The sequence below is a fragment of the Schistocerca gregaria genome, chromosome 7 (assembly GCF_023897955.1).
Source record: "Schistocerca gregaria isolate iqSchGreg1 chromosome 7, iqSchGreg1.2, whole genome shotgun sequence".
In the NCBI taxonomy this organism is placed as follows: domain Eukaryota; kingdom Metazoa; phylum Arthropoda; class Insecta; order Orthoptera; family Acrididae; genus Schistocerca; species Schistocerca gregaria.
In genome coordinates this window covers 27,170,931-27,189,044 of record NC_064926.1, presented here as the reverse complement: position 1 = coordinate 27,189,044, position 18,114 = coordinate 27,170,931, and the positions used below count along the sequence as shown (strand labels likewise).

Sequence of the window (18,114 nt, the reverse complement as noted above, 5' to 3'; positions counted from 1 at the left end):
ATGCATCTGTTATGATAAACATTTCTTTACTGACGAATGGAAAACCTGGTGGAAGCTGACGTCAGATAAGATCTGTTTGGATTCTGTAGAAATACTAGAAAATGTGAGACAATACTGACCCTACCACTTATCTTAGAAGATAGATTATGGAAAGGCAAACCTACGTTTCTAACAATTTTAGACTTAGAGAAAGCTTTTGACAATGTTGATTGGAATACTCTATTTCAAATTCTGAAGGTGGTAGGGGTAAAATACAGGGAGCGAAAGGCTATTTACAATTTGTACAGAAACCAGATGGCAGTTATAAGAGTCGAGAGCCATGGAAGAGGAGCAGTGGTTTGCGAAGGGAGTGAGACAGGGTTCTAGACTCTCCCTAATGTTATTCAATCTGTATATTGAGCAAGCTGTAAAGGAAACAAAAGAAAAAATCGGAGAGGGTATTAAAACCCATGGAGAAGAAATAAAAACTTTGAGGTTCGCCGAGACAGCAAAGGACTTTGAAGAGCAGATGAATAGAATGGACAGTGTCATGAAAGGAGCATATAAGATGAACATGAACAAAAGCAAAATGGGGATAATGGAATGTAGTCGAATTAAGTCGGGTGATGCTGAGGGAATTAGATTAGGAAATGAGACACTTAAAGTAGTAAAGGAGTTTTGCTATTTGGGGGGCAAAATAACTGATGATGATCGAAGTAGAGAGGATATAAAATGTAGACTTGCAATGGCAAGGAAAGCGTTTCTGAAGAAGAGAAATTTGTTAACATCGAGTATAGATTTAAGTGTCAGGAAGTTATTTCTGAAAGTATTTGTATGGAGTGTAGCCATGTATGGAAGAAAAACATGCAAGATCAATAGTTTAGACAAGAAGAGAATAGAAGATTTCGAAATGTGGTGCTACAGAAGAATGCTGAAGATTAGATGGGTAGATCACATAACTAATGAGGAGGTATTGAATCGGATTGGGGAGAAGAGAAGTTTGTGACACAAATTGACTAGAAGAAGGGACCGGTTGGTAGGACATGTTCTGAGGCATCAAGGGATCACAAATTTAGCATTGGAGGGCAGCGTGGAGGGTAAAAATCGTAGAGGGAGTCCAAAAGACGTATAAACTAAGCAGATTCAGAAGGATGTAGCTTGCATTAAGTACTGGGAGATGAAGCAGCTTACACAGGATAGAGTAGCATGGAGAGATGCACCAAACCAATCTCAGGACTGAAGACCACAACAACAACAACATGATAAATATACGCACTTATTTTCTTATACCACTGCGGTATGTCTACAGTTGTGGAGCTTCTTTAATAAACTTCCTGTTTAATTTTGATTTATATTATCCAAAGCAGCTAGTGAGAGCTTGCCAGTGAGCGAGCTTGAAACAGGAAAAAAGTGGCTTTGACAAATAGAATTTGACAAACATTACAGAGAGCAGAAGAATCATACTCATATAGCTCGTGAGTATGCAGTTCAAAGTCAATATCATTGTTCTCATTGTTGTCAGTGAAGAAAGATACTTCGTGACTAAGGTTTCTGTATAGAACTATCCAGACACAAAATCAACTAGAAACTGAACACACTAATAAAATGAATTTAGCAATTATTACAATACAAATTTTGGTATTAGTAAATTATAAAAGTCCATTATTAAAAACGTATATAAAATAAGCCACATAGTTCCATTTTCAAATGTGAACATGTGGGTCAATGTAGAAAGAATACAAACTGTGTAGATCATCCTTTTAAGTATGTCACTTGGACAAATGACACAAGTTCTGCAACAAAAGGGAAACACTAAGTATGACATCATCAAAAAATTCAGATAAGTAGGTTTTGAAGAATCTAATTCACTAGGATCTGTAACACAGTGAAGTTATGGTTGTGTATGACAAGAAGTTCAGAAATGAGGAAGGAAATGCCTTTGTGTGTGAAACCATCGAAACGTTTTATGAAAGACAAGAAGGTAATGAAATATGACAACACAGGAAAGAATGAGTAGATAATTTCGTTGACAGTGCATCATTAGAATACAGAAAAGTGCCAACAGTAAGACACACAAAGAGTTGATAAGTTTGAATGCAAAACAGCTAATGTTATATGGTAAATTGGAGAGAAGATTTAGAAACAAAAGTATTTCAGATGTACAGTCGTCTTAGAATTAATTGCTCTTTCAGACTGACGTTAAATATTGCTCTTTGAACATATAGCTTGATAAATCTGATCTCTCTCCAGTCTCAGGGTTTATGTTTCATGTCGTAATACACTCTACAATAGGTTTATTTATGTGGTGCTGGTATTATTTGCTTATGGTGGAATGTGATAACTGATTTAAGACACTGAGTATTTTAAATTTTTAAATGGATTTGTATACATTGAGAGGTATTCACAAGGCAAACTGTCATATGGGTTTGCATAGTAGACTGCATTATATTATTGACTACACTATATAATTTTTAAAATTACTGCAGAATGTTTGTAAAGAGGCACTTGTTAAGTAAAGAAAAGTAGAATCACAGTTCACTGGGATGCAAAACCAAAACACATATCTGAGTGTTATTACATAATCAAAAGAATAGTGGCATGTACTAGAGAAAATGAAATAATGAGAGAATATGATTTCTTGTTTACCAAATTTTACACATCCTGAGAAAGTAAAAGAAGAAAATCCAGGTTCATGGTAAATAAATGAAATTAAGGGCTTCATACAATGCATAGCACGCAACAGAAATGTTCTAAAAAGTAAATGAAGTCTGTTTCTTTTGAAAATTCTAGAATCTTTTGACAGTGTTTTGATCCTGTAGAATCAACTACTCATGGTGGTTTGTAGATGCCTCATATCAGGAAACAGTTTTCGAGTAAATTTTTGCCTATTTGGGAAAGTTCTCCTCATAGATCTTCTACACTTTCTTGGCCTGTGGTGTTGGATACAATCAGTACAGAATAGACTATAGAGTAAAAAGAAAGCCATTAACTGTATTTATTTCACTGGCTGTCCCCAGGAAGAGCACTTTCGAGAATCGAGTACCAGTAGGGATCTGGATAGCCCAACAGGACAAGCTTCACTCTTTTTCTGAATTTTCTTTACTTGAAAAGATATGATTTCTGAAGGGATTGAAAATTACTGCGAATAGCTTCCGAGAAGTAACCCAATTTTGAAATCCTGAGAGTCGAATGTCAGAAGTCTGATATTACACCGTGGGTGGACAATTTTGTTCTAACGATGATATTTTCTCATAAACAAGTTTATGGGATAAGTGTACGTAATTGAAAACTCTCGGGTTGTTGATTCACTCTGGTAGTATTTAAAGATTCTCACCTATGTCATATCTTTCTATTCAAAAATCTAAGAGAATGATGTAGCACTTCGTGACTGAAGAGAGTGGCTCTGAGCTTTCCATACAAAACAGGGTAACACTAGAGAACAGCTAAGTTCCTATCTTTTGTGAAAATGATTCTGGCCATCCGTTCGTACTCATTTGAATTTACCGACGAATAATCAAGTAATCAATAAGTTATAGAGACTTGTGTCGAAATGTGACACACACGGTGACATAAAGAAATGATGTAATCAGTCGAGTTTCAGCGAAATACCGGAAAACGTACGCACATGACTTTCAATACAATGTGTCTTGGTGGGGTACAAAGTGTATGTTTTATAACGTAACTTTCGTCATACATGCGAACAATGAAATGTATAGGTAAATGGTCACTAATGCATTGGTTATTTTAAGATGACCAGATCAGACTAATAACAGACTCTACTTTTTTGTACCAGGGGGCATACGTTCAGTACCTTACTGAAACTTCTTTACAACATGAAAGATGAATCAAGTGGCGTGCATTAGTTCAAAGTGATAATGTGTGTTAAAAAGGAAAAGTAGCAGTGTTTCATTTGAGCGTTCAATGGATATAGTTACTTCAGGTCATGGTAGTCAGGAATGAGCAAAAAGGGAATGAATACATTTGAAAACGATAATACTGAGCTAGTAAGTGGGAAATTAATATCTCCTGCACTAAGAAGGTTCACAGTCTTTCCAAAATTAGGTTCCTGATAGTCAAATATATCTCGGAAAAGTGGCTACGGCATGCACTGATACACACAGTACCCTTTTTTGTTCTTAGGATAACAAGTGTTTCTTACTATGTATTCGGACAGCGGTAATAGACCCTGCTTCTTTTTATTATTTTTTTTTACAAGGCGACACACGGAAAGCTTATGAAAATACGTTTCCTGACGACGTTGTCATGTTTCCGTCACTATTATTGAATTTAGTTCAAAAAATAATGTGGACTATGTCTTAAGAATAAATCATATTTCATTTGCTCCTTAGCGGGCGCCTGTTATGTGTGACTGCGAGAAACGGATCGCTAGGCTTATAATTAACTCGTTGTTATTCTTTTCCGTCAGACATTATCCCTGTTTGTAATATAACAAAAAAAGTGTCAATCGAGGTTCAGAAAATTTTCGGGTTAGAAGAAAAAAGGACAGTCATGAAGACTAAACGAACTAAGTATTGTAACAGTACAAACAGAGGTGGGGATTTCTTTTGTGTTACAAACTGAGTTCTGAGATGAACTTCACATAGACTCAGTTGCTGCTGACATCCTTTTTATTAATAACACGTAAAGCACACACCCTAAACATTCTGTAGAATCAACTTGTACCCCTCTTTTGTGATGACAGTGGAAAAAGCTTTTGACACTACTCATGTCGCTACCACAGATATAGAAGTGACACTGTAACTGTTTGTTAATTAAAGACATGATTGTTTCTATAACGCCCTTTTTAAATAGTTTCGTTCAGACATGTTTTTTCATATGATTGACTGTTTTCTTCCAGTCTTCGGAGGTAACATTCCTAACAATTTAGATTGCAGACCGTATTTTATTATTATTGTTTTTGCTGGTAACTTAGCCCTTAATTACGGTCCATGTCAATTCCGCTGGCTTGAAACGGCAGCGACAAGATGGCAGCCTGATGGCTGCATGCCGAAACATTTTGCAAACCTTGTCGATTTCGTATATGAGAAACTGTGGTTTACGCTGAGTTATTAGATCTGCAAGCGTCACTTCTTTAAATCCATCACTTAATTTATATCTTGATTTCACCTTTCTACACTGAAGCCATCGTTCGCTTTGTCACGGTAGGAGTCTTGTTAACAGTAACAGAATGGCTGTAAGTATAATGAAGAACAGTTGTTGATGATGTAATCATGTAACGTGAAAATTGTTTCTGTCGAATTACTTGAAATAGGGAAAAGCAAGAGATTGAATAGTAACGTCGCAACAACAAGAAATGTAAACAAAAATGTCTCAGTCTTCAGTGAACTATTTCACTGGACGACAAGCCACTTGAAACATCAGTACATTGCAAGTGGCAAGTAGGATGATAGTCGTGGTGGTGGTGGTAACAAATGGGAACCAGAGGTGGTTTCTGCGGCAGATTACGAACAAACAACGAAACATACATGGACAGATGGGTAATCCATTCTCTTCACGTGAAGCAGACTAGAATGGTCAGTAGTGGCAAAAGGACCTCAGTATAGGTGTACAGTAGGGTTGGTGATTGTCACCTTTAATAGTGTATTCCAGTATAGAGGGGCAAACAAAAAAAGCAAAGGTTATGGATAGGAACCAAACTCATACGATTTGCTGATAGTACTGGAGTGGTCGTGAAAGGGAACCGAAATTGAGTCAGGTGATTAATGAGATTGACTGTGTGTTACCTGACGGTTACAACATGAACAAAACGGAAACAAAAACTGAAGTGATGGTGTGCACAGCATGATGGATGCCTTTATGTGAAACTTGGTCAGGAAACTTTCGAAGAGCTAGACCAATTTTGCTATGTGCGCAGAAAAGTATATGGAGAAGGTAGAAGCGAGAACAACATAGTAGCGATGATTACAGGAGGCAAAAAGTGTTTTAAGAAAATTAAACATTCGCATCATAGGAAGGTTCTTGAAGAGCCATATATGATGCACGGGTCTGTATTTGTGAGACACGAGAACACTGATGAAGACAGAAAGGAAACGACTACAAGCCTCTGAAATGCGGCCTTACTGGATCCTGAAGAAGGTCAGATGGACTGGCCGAGTAAGTAATGAACACATCTTGCAACGGATCAACGAGAAAAAAATGTGTAATAAAGAAATGAAAGAGAATTTTTTTGCGTGTATTGCGATACGAGTCATTGCTGAAAACTGTAGATTAATGGAAATGTAGAGGGAAAGAATTTCATTGGAACGCCTATATGAGAGTACATAAGACAAATCTTCGACAATGTAGGACGCAGCACGATATTTCACAAGCAACAGAGATGGAGAGCTGCAGCACTCCAACTTTACTTAGTGTTGATGTCCGAAACGTAAGCATTACGTTCTCACCATACATAGACATGATTCTTCCCAATAACAGAACTCTTAGTGTCTCCATTGGTGGATTATCTGCACTGCTTCTTATTCTTCTAGAATCCTGCTTGTACCGTCTTCAGAATTTGCTACCGCTAATAAAACTAAAATGAAAACTTAGTGCAGCTTTTCCAGAAGACAGTGATGGTGTTTCCATCTTTTTATAGCGAATGATTTGTGAGTCTGAAAGAGCTGAATGAAATGTAATAACTTGTGGGTGGGACAGGGCAACTCTGCTTAATGTGTCTTTCGACGCGTCATCCGGAAGTGGATGCTAAAATTTTAAACAAATCTTTAATTAGCTTTGAACAGATTATTAGTTACCGTCACCATGAATGTCATCACCGGGATTACCCTTGGTCCGTAATGTAATTTTTGAATACGCACTCCGTCTACAGCTAATTTATCATTACCTAGGGTACACCGTGGCGTCAAACGCGAGATAATCCGCTCGCGTGTTGTTCATTGCGCGTCTGTGCGGAAGTGTACTGAAAGCCATCCGGAAGTCACGGAACACGGCATCAATCGAGGTGCGTGTATCTTCTGCATTCAGGGTTTCGTGGACGAAGGCAGTCACATGACCGGCGGGAGTGGCCGTGCGGTTCTAGGCGCTACAGTTTGGAACCGGCCGACCGCTACGGTCGCAGGTTCGAATCTTGCATCGGGCATGGATGTTTCTGATGTCCTCAGGTTAGTTAGGTTTAATTAGTTCTAAGTTCTAGGCGACGGATAGTGCTCAAAGCTATTTGAACCATTTGCAGTCAAATGTTTGTGACAAATAGAACCTGGCGTCCTAAAAGAGAGACCATGTTACTAGGCTTGACATTTTAAGGGGGTAGACCAGGGCGACGCTATTTTGAAACCGATTTTCAGGATTTTTTCTTCAATAAAATAACAACCAATTTATAAAACGGACTTTAGGCCTTTATTGTACACTCTTAAGAGTGTATGATGTATTTTAGGTAAAAAAATTACTCCGACAGAAGAATAGGACATCTGCAAAACCAACTCGAGGATTCTGAGCCCCGTTGGTGGAAGTCTGAAAGTCACAATTTTCAAATTATAACTAAATTTGAAAAATGCTTTAAAGAAACGATACTGTCTAACATAGTACGTCGATATATTTTAAGAAAATGTTTTTGTTTTGTTTTTTTTACAAAATGACGACACTTTGAACTAAAAGTCAGTTTTTTTTCGCCAAATAGTCATTATATAAACATACAACAAAAACTGAAATTATAACATATCGCAAAAAAATATCCCCAGGTCACAAATTACGAAAAGGTATAATGTAATTTCATATATATTTCATGTGTTATAGCTCCCACCAACGTGGGAAACGTCGGTTTGAGAAAACAAGCGATTAAAGTTTCAACTTGTTTTTATGTAGAAATTGAACAAACCTTAAACGGCAATGCCAGAATCGCGCAGTTGGTCTTTCTTTTTCGCCGATGTCGAATTAACTGGCTTACACTTACCAATCGAAGCGTTTTTTGCACAACTCAGATTATTTTTCAAACTTTTGCTATCCATGTAAATATCCTTATTACTTGTTTTCAAGGAGTCACGTTTTACTCCGTGTAAAAAAACAAGCAAATTGAGAAGTTAAGCAGATGTTTGACAAACATGTGCTTTCGGACTCTTTGCAATAAAGGAATCTTGTTGACAAAAGTATTTTAGTAGATACTATTGCCTTCTATGATATTATCCGCAACAAACATGGCCCCTGTTCCACCAGCAATTGTTGTAATATTAAATCGATTGCATTCGAGAGCTCGGATGCGCCAGGCTCACATGCGGTTTTATTTTAACATTGATGGCGTTCTTTATGTGAATGAGTGACCAGTACGACACGCAACCACAGTACGAGAATCAAAATTCTAGAACGCAGCAGCGGCGGTTGCCGACCAGCCATTACCAGTACTGAACGTATCATTATTAGTGACACTAAAATTAAATACAGATGCTACAAAACAGAAGGACCGTGAAAGACACAGGTTGAGGCAACTCCTTTAAGGTCATTTCTAGCGACGCAGACTCCAGTGTCACTCTTCACTTCAATAGCCTCGAAGAAACCGGCAGTGCCCCTGGATGTCTCTAATCTCTTCTCCTGTAGCGCCGCACCTCAGTGCTGTAGCTAAAAGCAAACTGAAAGGAGTGGCTTCTGCCTCTGTCCTTGACGGTCCCTCTGTTTTTGTTTGACGGGCAATTAATCAGTAATGATACTTTTATTACCGGTAAGCTGGTTCACAGTCGCTGTTGTAAAGACAGGTAGTACTGCGTCTGCTGCTGGTCAGTTGGAGAATTTTGGTTCTCTTGATGACATTACTTAGCGCACTTATCATATTGGCGAGGTTGTGAATAAGGCTTTGGTAATTCGTATTTTGTTTCCATTATGCCATTGACTCTTCTTACCTGTAGCAGACGTGAAATAGAAGGTACTGAAGTTGTTAGAGTTTGGTTTAATCGTCATGGTGTTTCTAAAAATATTTCTGTAACTGGTGACGTATTGTTTATTTTCATCATTAAATGGGATCTTAAACCACACGATTTTTTTTTAAAAAAAGAAGCATTGGTCTTGAAAAGCCGAGAGGCGATTGTTATTGCCGCTGCAGCTCTCTGGAGTGCTCTGGGACACTCACAGTGTGTCCCTGGACTGTTCAGTGGCTCCGGGCAGAGCTGTATGTGTCCAGGAGCGTTTAAGCTAATAAAAACATTAAGCTAACAAAATGTGAACCTTGGTCAACCCCCTAATTGTGCAGCCTCATCATCATCACAACCAACACTTTGACCGCCTCTTACTTCGGTTGGACCGCAGACTCACCTGGGAGGCGAGTCGGTGCCATGGAAGGAGGTGGCGAGCGCGACCTCCTCGGCGCAGCTGTCCAGCGAGTCCTGCGGCCGGAGCGGCCCGCGCTGCGGCTGAGCGTGCGGCTGGTGGATGGTAGCCGTGGTCGTGTGCAGGTGCGGCAGCGTGGGCGTGCCCGCCGCCGAGGCGGTCGTGGTCGTGGTCGTGGCGGCGCCGGCCGCCGCCGGCGTTGGTCCCTGGTCCCTGTCGACGCAGCACACCGTCAGCCGGCAGCCTCACACGGAGACCCACTACGCTCCACTTGGTCCATCAGAAAGACGCTTTCAAACCTGTGTGTCTCGAGCCTACAGTTTGTTTCTCCAGGTTCAACACCGAAGCATACATCTTGCTATGCGTTCTTTCGCGTGTGCCGTTGTTAAGCGGCAAAGCGAAATGGTTACATCACCAGAATGGTAGGACAGGCGCGTGTACGCCTGAGAAGGAGGGCGGGCAGGCGGCAGCAGCGTACACCATAGGTCACCGGGCGCAGTCACATTAATGTGACCGCCGTCTATGTTTGACATAAATGTGCAACAACCATTCGCAGCACCAACAATGGGGAGAAATACAAAATGATGGGAGATTGGAAGGGGGGGCGGAAAATAGTGCAGTCGTAATGCAGAAATGGGGCGATTTATCAGACGTCCAGACAGACGTGGTCATAGGTTTTCGGCCCAAAGGTGCAAACATTTGCGAAACGACTAAGTATGTAAATTGCTCGCGTGCCACTACGGTTAAAGTATGGATGGCAAAATGGCGCAATCCAGAACTGGCGCTGAGACGACTGTGATGCACGACGGGCTAATGAACATGCCGCTGTTGAGCGTATGACTGCAGAGGTGAACCGAGCACCTACCAACAATGTCTCGCGAACGACCGTATAGGGAACGTTGCTGTGTATGGTCCTCTGTTGTAGACGCCTGCAACCTGCACCCATGCTACCTGCTGTTCATTGGCGACGGAGGCTGCAATTTGCACCCCAATACTGCAACTGGATGCCCACTTAACTTTCCATCGAACAGATGGCCGCCGGTGTGGAGGGTATGAAACTCGTAGAAGCAAATACTCTGCAACCCAGAGGGAGTGTTACGGCCGGGCGAATGTTTTCGTTACAGTCCCTGGGTGATATTGTCAGTCTGGAAGGCACAATGGAACAACAGAAGCTCGCATCTATCCTTCGGAACCCTGACCACCCCTACACACAGTTTGTTTTTCCACTTGACCGTGGCACCTATCAGAAGGAAAATGCAGTGTCTCACAAAGCTCGCTCTGTACATACGTGGCTCGAAGAACACCAGGATGGGTTTACCGTACTCCCCTGGCCACAAAGCTCCCCGGAGTTGGAGCCAATCGAGAGTTTGTAGGACCACTTAGCTCTGGGTGTTTACGCCGTGGACCCTCTACCTAGAATCCTATCTCAGCTGCCCAAGACAGTAGAGTCGGCATGGGTCCCCATTAAGTCGGTATGTTCCAGAAACTCACTGACTCCGTTCTTGGACGTCTCGCGCTGCAAAAGACTGTTATTCAGGCTTTTGATAGTTGGTCACGTTAATGAGAATGGACTGTCCATAAGAAGTGCAAAGACTTTGTGCGATACGGACACATATACATCTACTTAAATACTCCGCTAGCCACCAAACAGTGTGTGACGGAGGGCACAATTCACGCCAAAGTCATATTCCCCTCCCTTTCTGTTCCAATCGCGGATCGCGCAGGGGAAAAACGACTGTCTGAACGCCTCAGTACGAGCTCTTATGAAACCTTATCTTTGAATGGTGATCATTGCTCGATTTGAATGTTGGTGGTAATTATATATGCTCACATCCTCAGAGAAAATCGGATTTCGGAATTTAGTGAGCAGCCCCTTCTGTTTAGCGCGCCATCTATCTGCAAGTATGTCCCACTTCAAACTTTCTATGAGATTTTTAACGCTCTCGCGATGGCTAAATATACCATTCACGAATCTTACCGCTCTTCTTTGGACCTTCTCAGTCTCTTGAATCAGACCCAACTGGTAACGGTCCCATACAGACGAACAATGCGCCAAGACTGGACGAACTAACGTATTGTTGAAGGACTGCATCGCTTCAGGATTCTATGAATAAACGGCAATCTAGAGTTCCCTTTACCCGTTACTTATGTAATCTGAGATCATTTCGAATAGTCACACCGAGATACTTGACGGTCGTTACCGCTTGCAAAGATTGGGCATTTATTTTGTACTCGTACATTAATGGGGATTTTCGCCTTGTTGTACGCAGTAGGTTACACTTGCTAATATTGAGAGATAGCTGCCAGTCATTACACCACGCTATCATTTTCTGCAAATCCTCATTGATTTGTTCACAACTTTCGTCTGATACTACTTTCCTGTAGACTACAGCATCATCGACAAACTGTCTAAGGCCGCTGTCAATGCCATCAACCAGATCATTTATGTAAATCGTAAAAAGCAGAGGACCTATTACGCTGCCCAATACCACACCTGAAGTTACGTTTGTTTCTGTTGAAGTCTCCCCATTCAGCTCTCTCTCTGTTAGAAGACTTTCTATCCAACCGCATATGTCATCGGATAGACCGTAAGGGCGCACTTTTTGTAGCAAGCGACAGTGCGCAACTGAGTCGAACGCCTTTCGAAAGTAGAGAAATATGGCGTCAACCTGGCATCCGGTATCTAGAGCATGTTGTATATCACGCACAAAGAGGGCCAGCTGTGTCTCGCATGACCACTGTTTCTTAAAACCGCAGATGAGCCTCTCAGAGTCCAGAAAGGCCACTGTGTCTGAACGCAAAATATGTTCCATGATTCTACAACAAATCGATGTCAGTGAAACTGGCCGGTAATTATGTGCATCCGATTTTCTACCCTTCCGATTTTCTACCCTTTTTATAGACTGCTATGACCTGGGCCTTCTTCCAGTCCCGTGGTACTTTCCTCTGTTCCAATGATCTCTGATAGATGATGGATAAGAATGGTGCCATATTTGTAGCATAGTCAACATAAAATATGGGCCAGATGCCTTCCTGGCACCTAAGGATCTTAACTGTTTTACAATCCCACTATGTCAGCCATCCTTTCGTTTGTTCGACAACTGAAAGGGGGAATGGCGCTGCAGTCCTCTACCGTAAACGCGTTTTTGAAAGCTGGGTTTAAAACTTCGGCCTTCTGTTTATCATCATCAGTTACATTACCCGTACTGTCAGCAAGAGAAGGTACTGCATTATTTGTAGCGTTCATAGACTTTACGTACGACCAAAATTTTTTGCTGTTATTTTTAGAATCTGCAGATAAAATATTGCTTTCAGATTCGTTAAAAGAATCTGTCATTGTCCTTCCGACAGCTGCTTTCATTTCGCGTAATTTCTGTTCTGTCAGCGGGGCAGTGACTACGTTTAAAACGACTGTGCAAAATTCTCTGCCTTCTCAGCAACTTACTAATATGTCTGGTGTACCAAGGTGGATTCTTTCCATCCCCTATACTTTTGCTAGGCACATGCTTCTCTAGCACATGGTGGACAATACCTTTAAATTCCGACCAAACATGCTCAATATCTTTGTGTCCCGCGGTGAATGCTTGAAGCTGACTATGAAGATAGTCATTAATGACACTTTTATTTCCTTTCCCAAACAAGAAAACTCTACGTTGTTTCTGACATAGAAGCCACAACGACATTATGGTCGCTAATACCTTCTTCTAGATTAACTTCCTCAAAAAGATCAGGTCCGTTTGTAGCCAAGATATCTACTATGTTCCCATTTAGAGTTGTATGCTAAGAGCGCTCCTCGAATAACACACACGAATCTTTGCTTCTACCCCCTGTGATAAACGTCAATGGATGCTAAAGTCTCCACCTATAACTAATGGATAATTTGGATATTTACTTCCTATGTGCTCAAGACTTTCCCTGAAACGTTCTGCGACGTTTGTTGCGGATGCTGGTGGTCTATAAAAACATCCTAATAGAATATTCAATCCTTGTCTGACTATTTCACAGTCCGACCCAGTATCGATCTCAACTGCGTTTAAACAGCTTTTAACTGCAGACAACACCTCCCACAGCATCAGTCCTATCCTTCCTAAACATTGTCCAATACGAGTTCAAAATTTCACTGCTTTTTTATGCCTGGTTTCAACCAGCTTTCGGTACCTAATACAATAATGACATTGCTACTGCTTATTTCAGAGATTAACTCGGGGATCTTGCTGCAGACACAGACAATTTACTAACACCACATTTAAATCCTTTGGAATTACTTGTTTAGGTGAACTAACAACTTTTACAGTTGGCACAAGCACATCAGTGTCATGAACTGGTAATTTTTAAGGGCAGTGGTTTGTTTCCCGTGGGGAGGAACCTAATCTAAAAAAAATCCCATGTGCACGCCAAAAGTACTGCGCTACCCATGTAGCTGCTTCCTGTGTGTAGCGCACCCCTGATCTATCGAGGGACGTCCTACAACCATCCACCCCATAGCGTAGGTCGACGAATCTACAACCATTTTTCTCACAGAGTCGACGTAGCCTCTCGTTTAGACTCTTCGCTCGACTCCAGACCAGAGGACCCCGGTCCACCCTGGGTACGATGCTGCAGATCGTCAGCTTGGCTTCCACTCCTCGAGACATGGAGCCGCCTTCACCAATTTAGCCAGCCGTCGAAAGGACCCAAGGATTTCCTCGGAACCCCGACGACAGCCATCGTTGGTGCCGACATGTGCAACAATCTGCAGCTGGCTGCACCCCGCACGCTCGATAGCCGCCGGAAGTGCCTCTGCCACATCCCGGACAAGGCCCCCCGCAAGCACACCGAGTGAACGTTGGACTTCTTCCCCGCCTATGTTCCTGAGGGGCTCCGTGACACTCCTAACATTGGAGCTCTCATTAACTAACAAATCCCTACCCCCACGTGCCTGTCCGGAAATTGCTGAAGAGCGGCCACCATCCCGGCATATCGTTCATTCTGATCCGGCTCAGCCTCCCCCCCTCCCCCCCTCCAGACATCATATAGCACAGTGAATCTATTAGCAAAGTGCATGGGATTTGGCAGGAGCCTGCGTCCCCAATGCAACCTTCCCCTTGAGGCTCGAGACCTCGACACAGTCTGCCACCCACACTGAGGTGGCCGATAGCTGCGACCCTAGTGGTCTGGCTGTGAAAATAGAATACGTGAAAATACGGAACGGAACTCCTTATTCTTGCTTTGCGAATTTAGTAGATTATAATATTTTTCATTTGTACTTTATGGGTGGGTCTCGTAATCTGGTGATATAGTGCTTAGGAACTCCTGCATGTAAGTTAATCGCATTCTTCTTTGTTATTTTTGATATTGGTTTCTCGTACTTCCTGGCATATAATCGAGACCTCTGAAATTTTCTATGGAGTGAGAGGACGATCTGGTACATAGTCTTCAGCATACCGCTTTTAGTACCCGACAGTAACCTGCGAACATATTTACGTAACTGCTGTGGCAGTTTTAGCATTTCCAAGGAAGAATGTGCTAGTCAATAAGACTCCAAAGCATACCCATTGTATTGTATTGTATTGCATTTAACTGGGGACCTAGAAACGACGGAGAGGCTTCGTCCTCGCCTTAGCCCTCAGTGGTACACAAACCCACAACAGGCCACAGCAGTCCACTCACCCCACCACCGCCCCATATCGAACCCAGGGCTATTGTGCGGTGCCCGCATCTCGTGGTAGCGTTCTCACTTCCCACGCCCGGGTTCCCGGGTTCGATTCCCGGCGGGGTCAGGGATTTTCTCTGCCTCGTGATGGCTGGGTGTTGTGTGGTGTCCTTAGGTTAGTTAGGTTTAAGTAGTTCTAAGTTCTAGGGGACTGATGACCTAAGACGTTAAGTCCCATAGTGCTCAGAGCCATTTGAACCATTTTATTGTGCGGTTCGGCTCCCAGTGGGACCCTCGGGAACATCTCACACCAGACGAGCGTGGTACAGTAATTATGGTGTACGCATACGTGAAGACAATGTTTGCGCAGCAATCGCCGACCTAGCGTAAATGAGGCGGACTAAAGGGAACCACCCCGCATTCGCCGAAGCAGATGGAAAAATGCCTTAAAAACCATTCACTGACTGGCCGGCACACCTGACCTTGACACTGATCCGCAAGGTCGGAATCCATTCGCATACCCTTTTCGCAACAATTACACAACGTCTTTGAGAAAGGGTGTCTTCATCTTCAGCAGGCCAGACTGTAGTGCTCAACGAGACGCCACACATCCGAACTACAGGTGGTCATACTGCATCACGTTGAAGTGAGTCCGTCAACGAGTACACACCAATTTCTTTGGCTATTAATGAGTGGATTTGCGAAACAAGTGATGTACTGAGTTACACCTCATAAATTTTTTGTAAACATGGTCACGTTACCAATATGTTTTGAAATGGTTGTAGCAACGGAAACGTATCCGTTTCTGGACACGGGTTCGAATTCAAAATATTATCTATTCACTCCCATCTACATGTGCAAAAAGTTTGTACCGGGAATTTGCGAACCTCCTCTGTATTACTGTTGTTATTTCGTACTGAACAGAACATTCTTCATTATAATCAAAGGAAAGAGTTTCCTTTTATTATTGATAAATGTGAAAGTTGTTTATGCACTAGGTGAGTCACTAACTGTTGCCACCTAGAATGACTCCGTATGTCTGATAGGAGCTGAAAAGCTTGTGGGACAAAAGTTGGCCGGCCGCAGTGGCCGAACGGTTCTAGCCGCTACACTCTGGAACCGTGCGACCGCTACGGTTGCAGGTTCGAATCCTGCCTAGGGCATGGATGTGTGTGATGTTCTTAACTTAGTTAGGTTTAAGTAGTTCTAAGTTCTAGGGGACTGATGACCTCAGAAGTTAAGTCCCATAGTGCTGAGAGCCATTTGAAACTTTTTTTTTTTTTGACAAAAGTTGCGTGGGAGAACGGGGGCCATACATGACGTTCGATTTTAGTTGCTAGGTGGGGCTGCTTCAAAGATATGGTCAACATTTTTTTTTTTAATGGGATACTATTGTTTGGTACTTATTTTATGATAGCGGCTATCGAGACGAATCCAATGATGTGTAACACTAATGCCAACGCATTTCACAAAGGTGGCATGAACGTCAATTTGCAGAAGTCTCCAGCTCTCACTGAATTTCGCTGGTATTCTCCATAAATGAGAAGCATATCGACTTGTTGTTGGAGGGAATACATCATTCACATTCGCTTGATTCGACGTTACTAGTCTCACCGTTCCTGTTAGTGTTGTACTGCGAAACGGTTTACATGTCAATGGCACGTTAGATGGATACGCCGTATTCGGCGAATATTTACTATTTGCACGACATACGAGGGAGAATTGTCAGAGCATGTGCTTCGGTAAGTGCCGATGTGATAAGGAATACCACTCAGTCCATGATAAGCACATTGCAGCACTGCATTGATACCACCTTTGTGTCCTGTGTTGACCTTCTAAGACCTTACTGTTACACAACATTCGATTCGTGTCGATAGCCGCTATCAGAAAGTAAGTACCGAACTATAGCATCCCATTAAAAAAAAAGTTGACTTTCATATCTCTGATGCGACCCCACCTAGCAACAAAAAACCGACGTCAGATTATGGCCCCCGTTGTCCCATGCAACACTTGTCCCACAAACTTTTCAGCTACTATCATACTTTCGGAGTTATTCTAGGCGGCAATAGTTAGTGACTCACTCTGTATAATAGGAACCTATTTCATTTAATTTTGATGAAGTATTGAAGCGCTGTTTGATGTACTTTTTTTTCTTTTTTTACCGTATTGCTGAGGAAATTACGTTTTCCAGCGCTACATGTTAAACCTGTATGTTGTCTTTAGTTTTACTACAACACGTTTCAATTTACAAATCAACAATTTTCGAGTAAAACCTGAATTAAACATCGGCAATTTTGCTACAAAAACTGTTTATTTTTAAGTAAGAGGCAGGGGGGGACACTATGTAGAACAAAAATGCTCAATAGGTTAAGCGGCTCTTACTCAGTTCCTAGACGTAAGTGATAACTTCCAGGTTTGAGGGTAATCTAATAAGACACTGATTGCATACGTAAAGGGAACCACCGTTACGAAATGACGCCCAATAGGTACGGAGCACACCTAATGTACAGGTAATGTTGGTTCGACTACGTACACTGCCATAGCCTACGCTTACTCGTGACAGTCTACGTTAGGTTATGGTGGTTTCACAACTCTACATCTGACACATTCTCAAATTTATTTTCCATTCCTTGATATACTATTATTATCAGCAAACTGGGTGTAAGAGCTGTTACGCTGAAAGTGTGGCAATTCTCAGATTTATCAGTTTATCTGTCCTTACTGTTCGGATTTTGTGGATTTGTATTTTGTAAGTGTAATAGTATGGTACGGATAATGCTCTGCATGTGATAAATTTCCTTTTGCAATTTGAAGATTTTCAGGCTACAGGCTCATTGCATTTTGATAACTCTCATTACAGTTCGGATCTGATTTCTCTACTTATTAAATTATTGTAAAATATATATGACTTAATTTTTTACATTTCATTACATAGCATTGAGATTTCTTTTAGACCACCTTAGCACCCACTGTTTGGTTGCGCAGACTCTAAGGTTTGCATAGATTCTTCTTTTCTATCCTTTTTTGTTTTTTTGTTTTTCCTTAATCGAATTTTTATGTTGTTCACAAATTGCAACACCTAAACTTTTCACGCTAAGTAAGATCATAGAAGCACGATCATTGCACAAGCACGGTCATAGCCAAATATCTTTCTGACAGAAAAGTGATTGTGGTAGCTGGACTCCAATGTTCTTGTTACTCATGTCTTTTGCGTTCTTGTGGTGGTGTTTCCATTG

At 41.8% G+C, this 18,114-nt stretch overlaps 1 protein-coding gene across 1 annotated transcript in view; it reads right to left on the bottom strand.

The window, feature by feature from the left end:
* Positions 1-18,114, bottom strand: part of LOC126281759 (serine/arginine repetitive matrix protein 1-like) — a 110,347-nt gene that overhangs the window by 70,946 nt on the left and 21,287 nt on the right. The window contains exon 3 of the mRNA XM_049980957.1: positions 9,232-9,341. Within this exon, the coding sequence (XP_049836914.1) occupies positions 9,232-9,341 (110 nt within the window). The remainder of the gene's footprint in view (positions 1-9,231; positions 9,342-18,114) is intronic.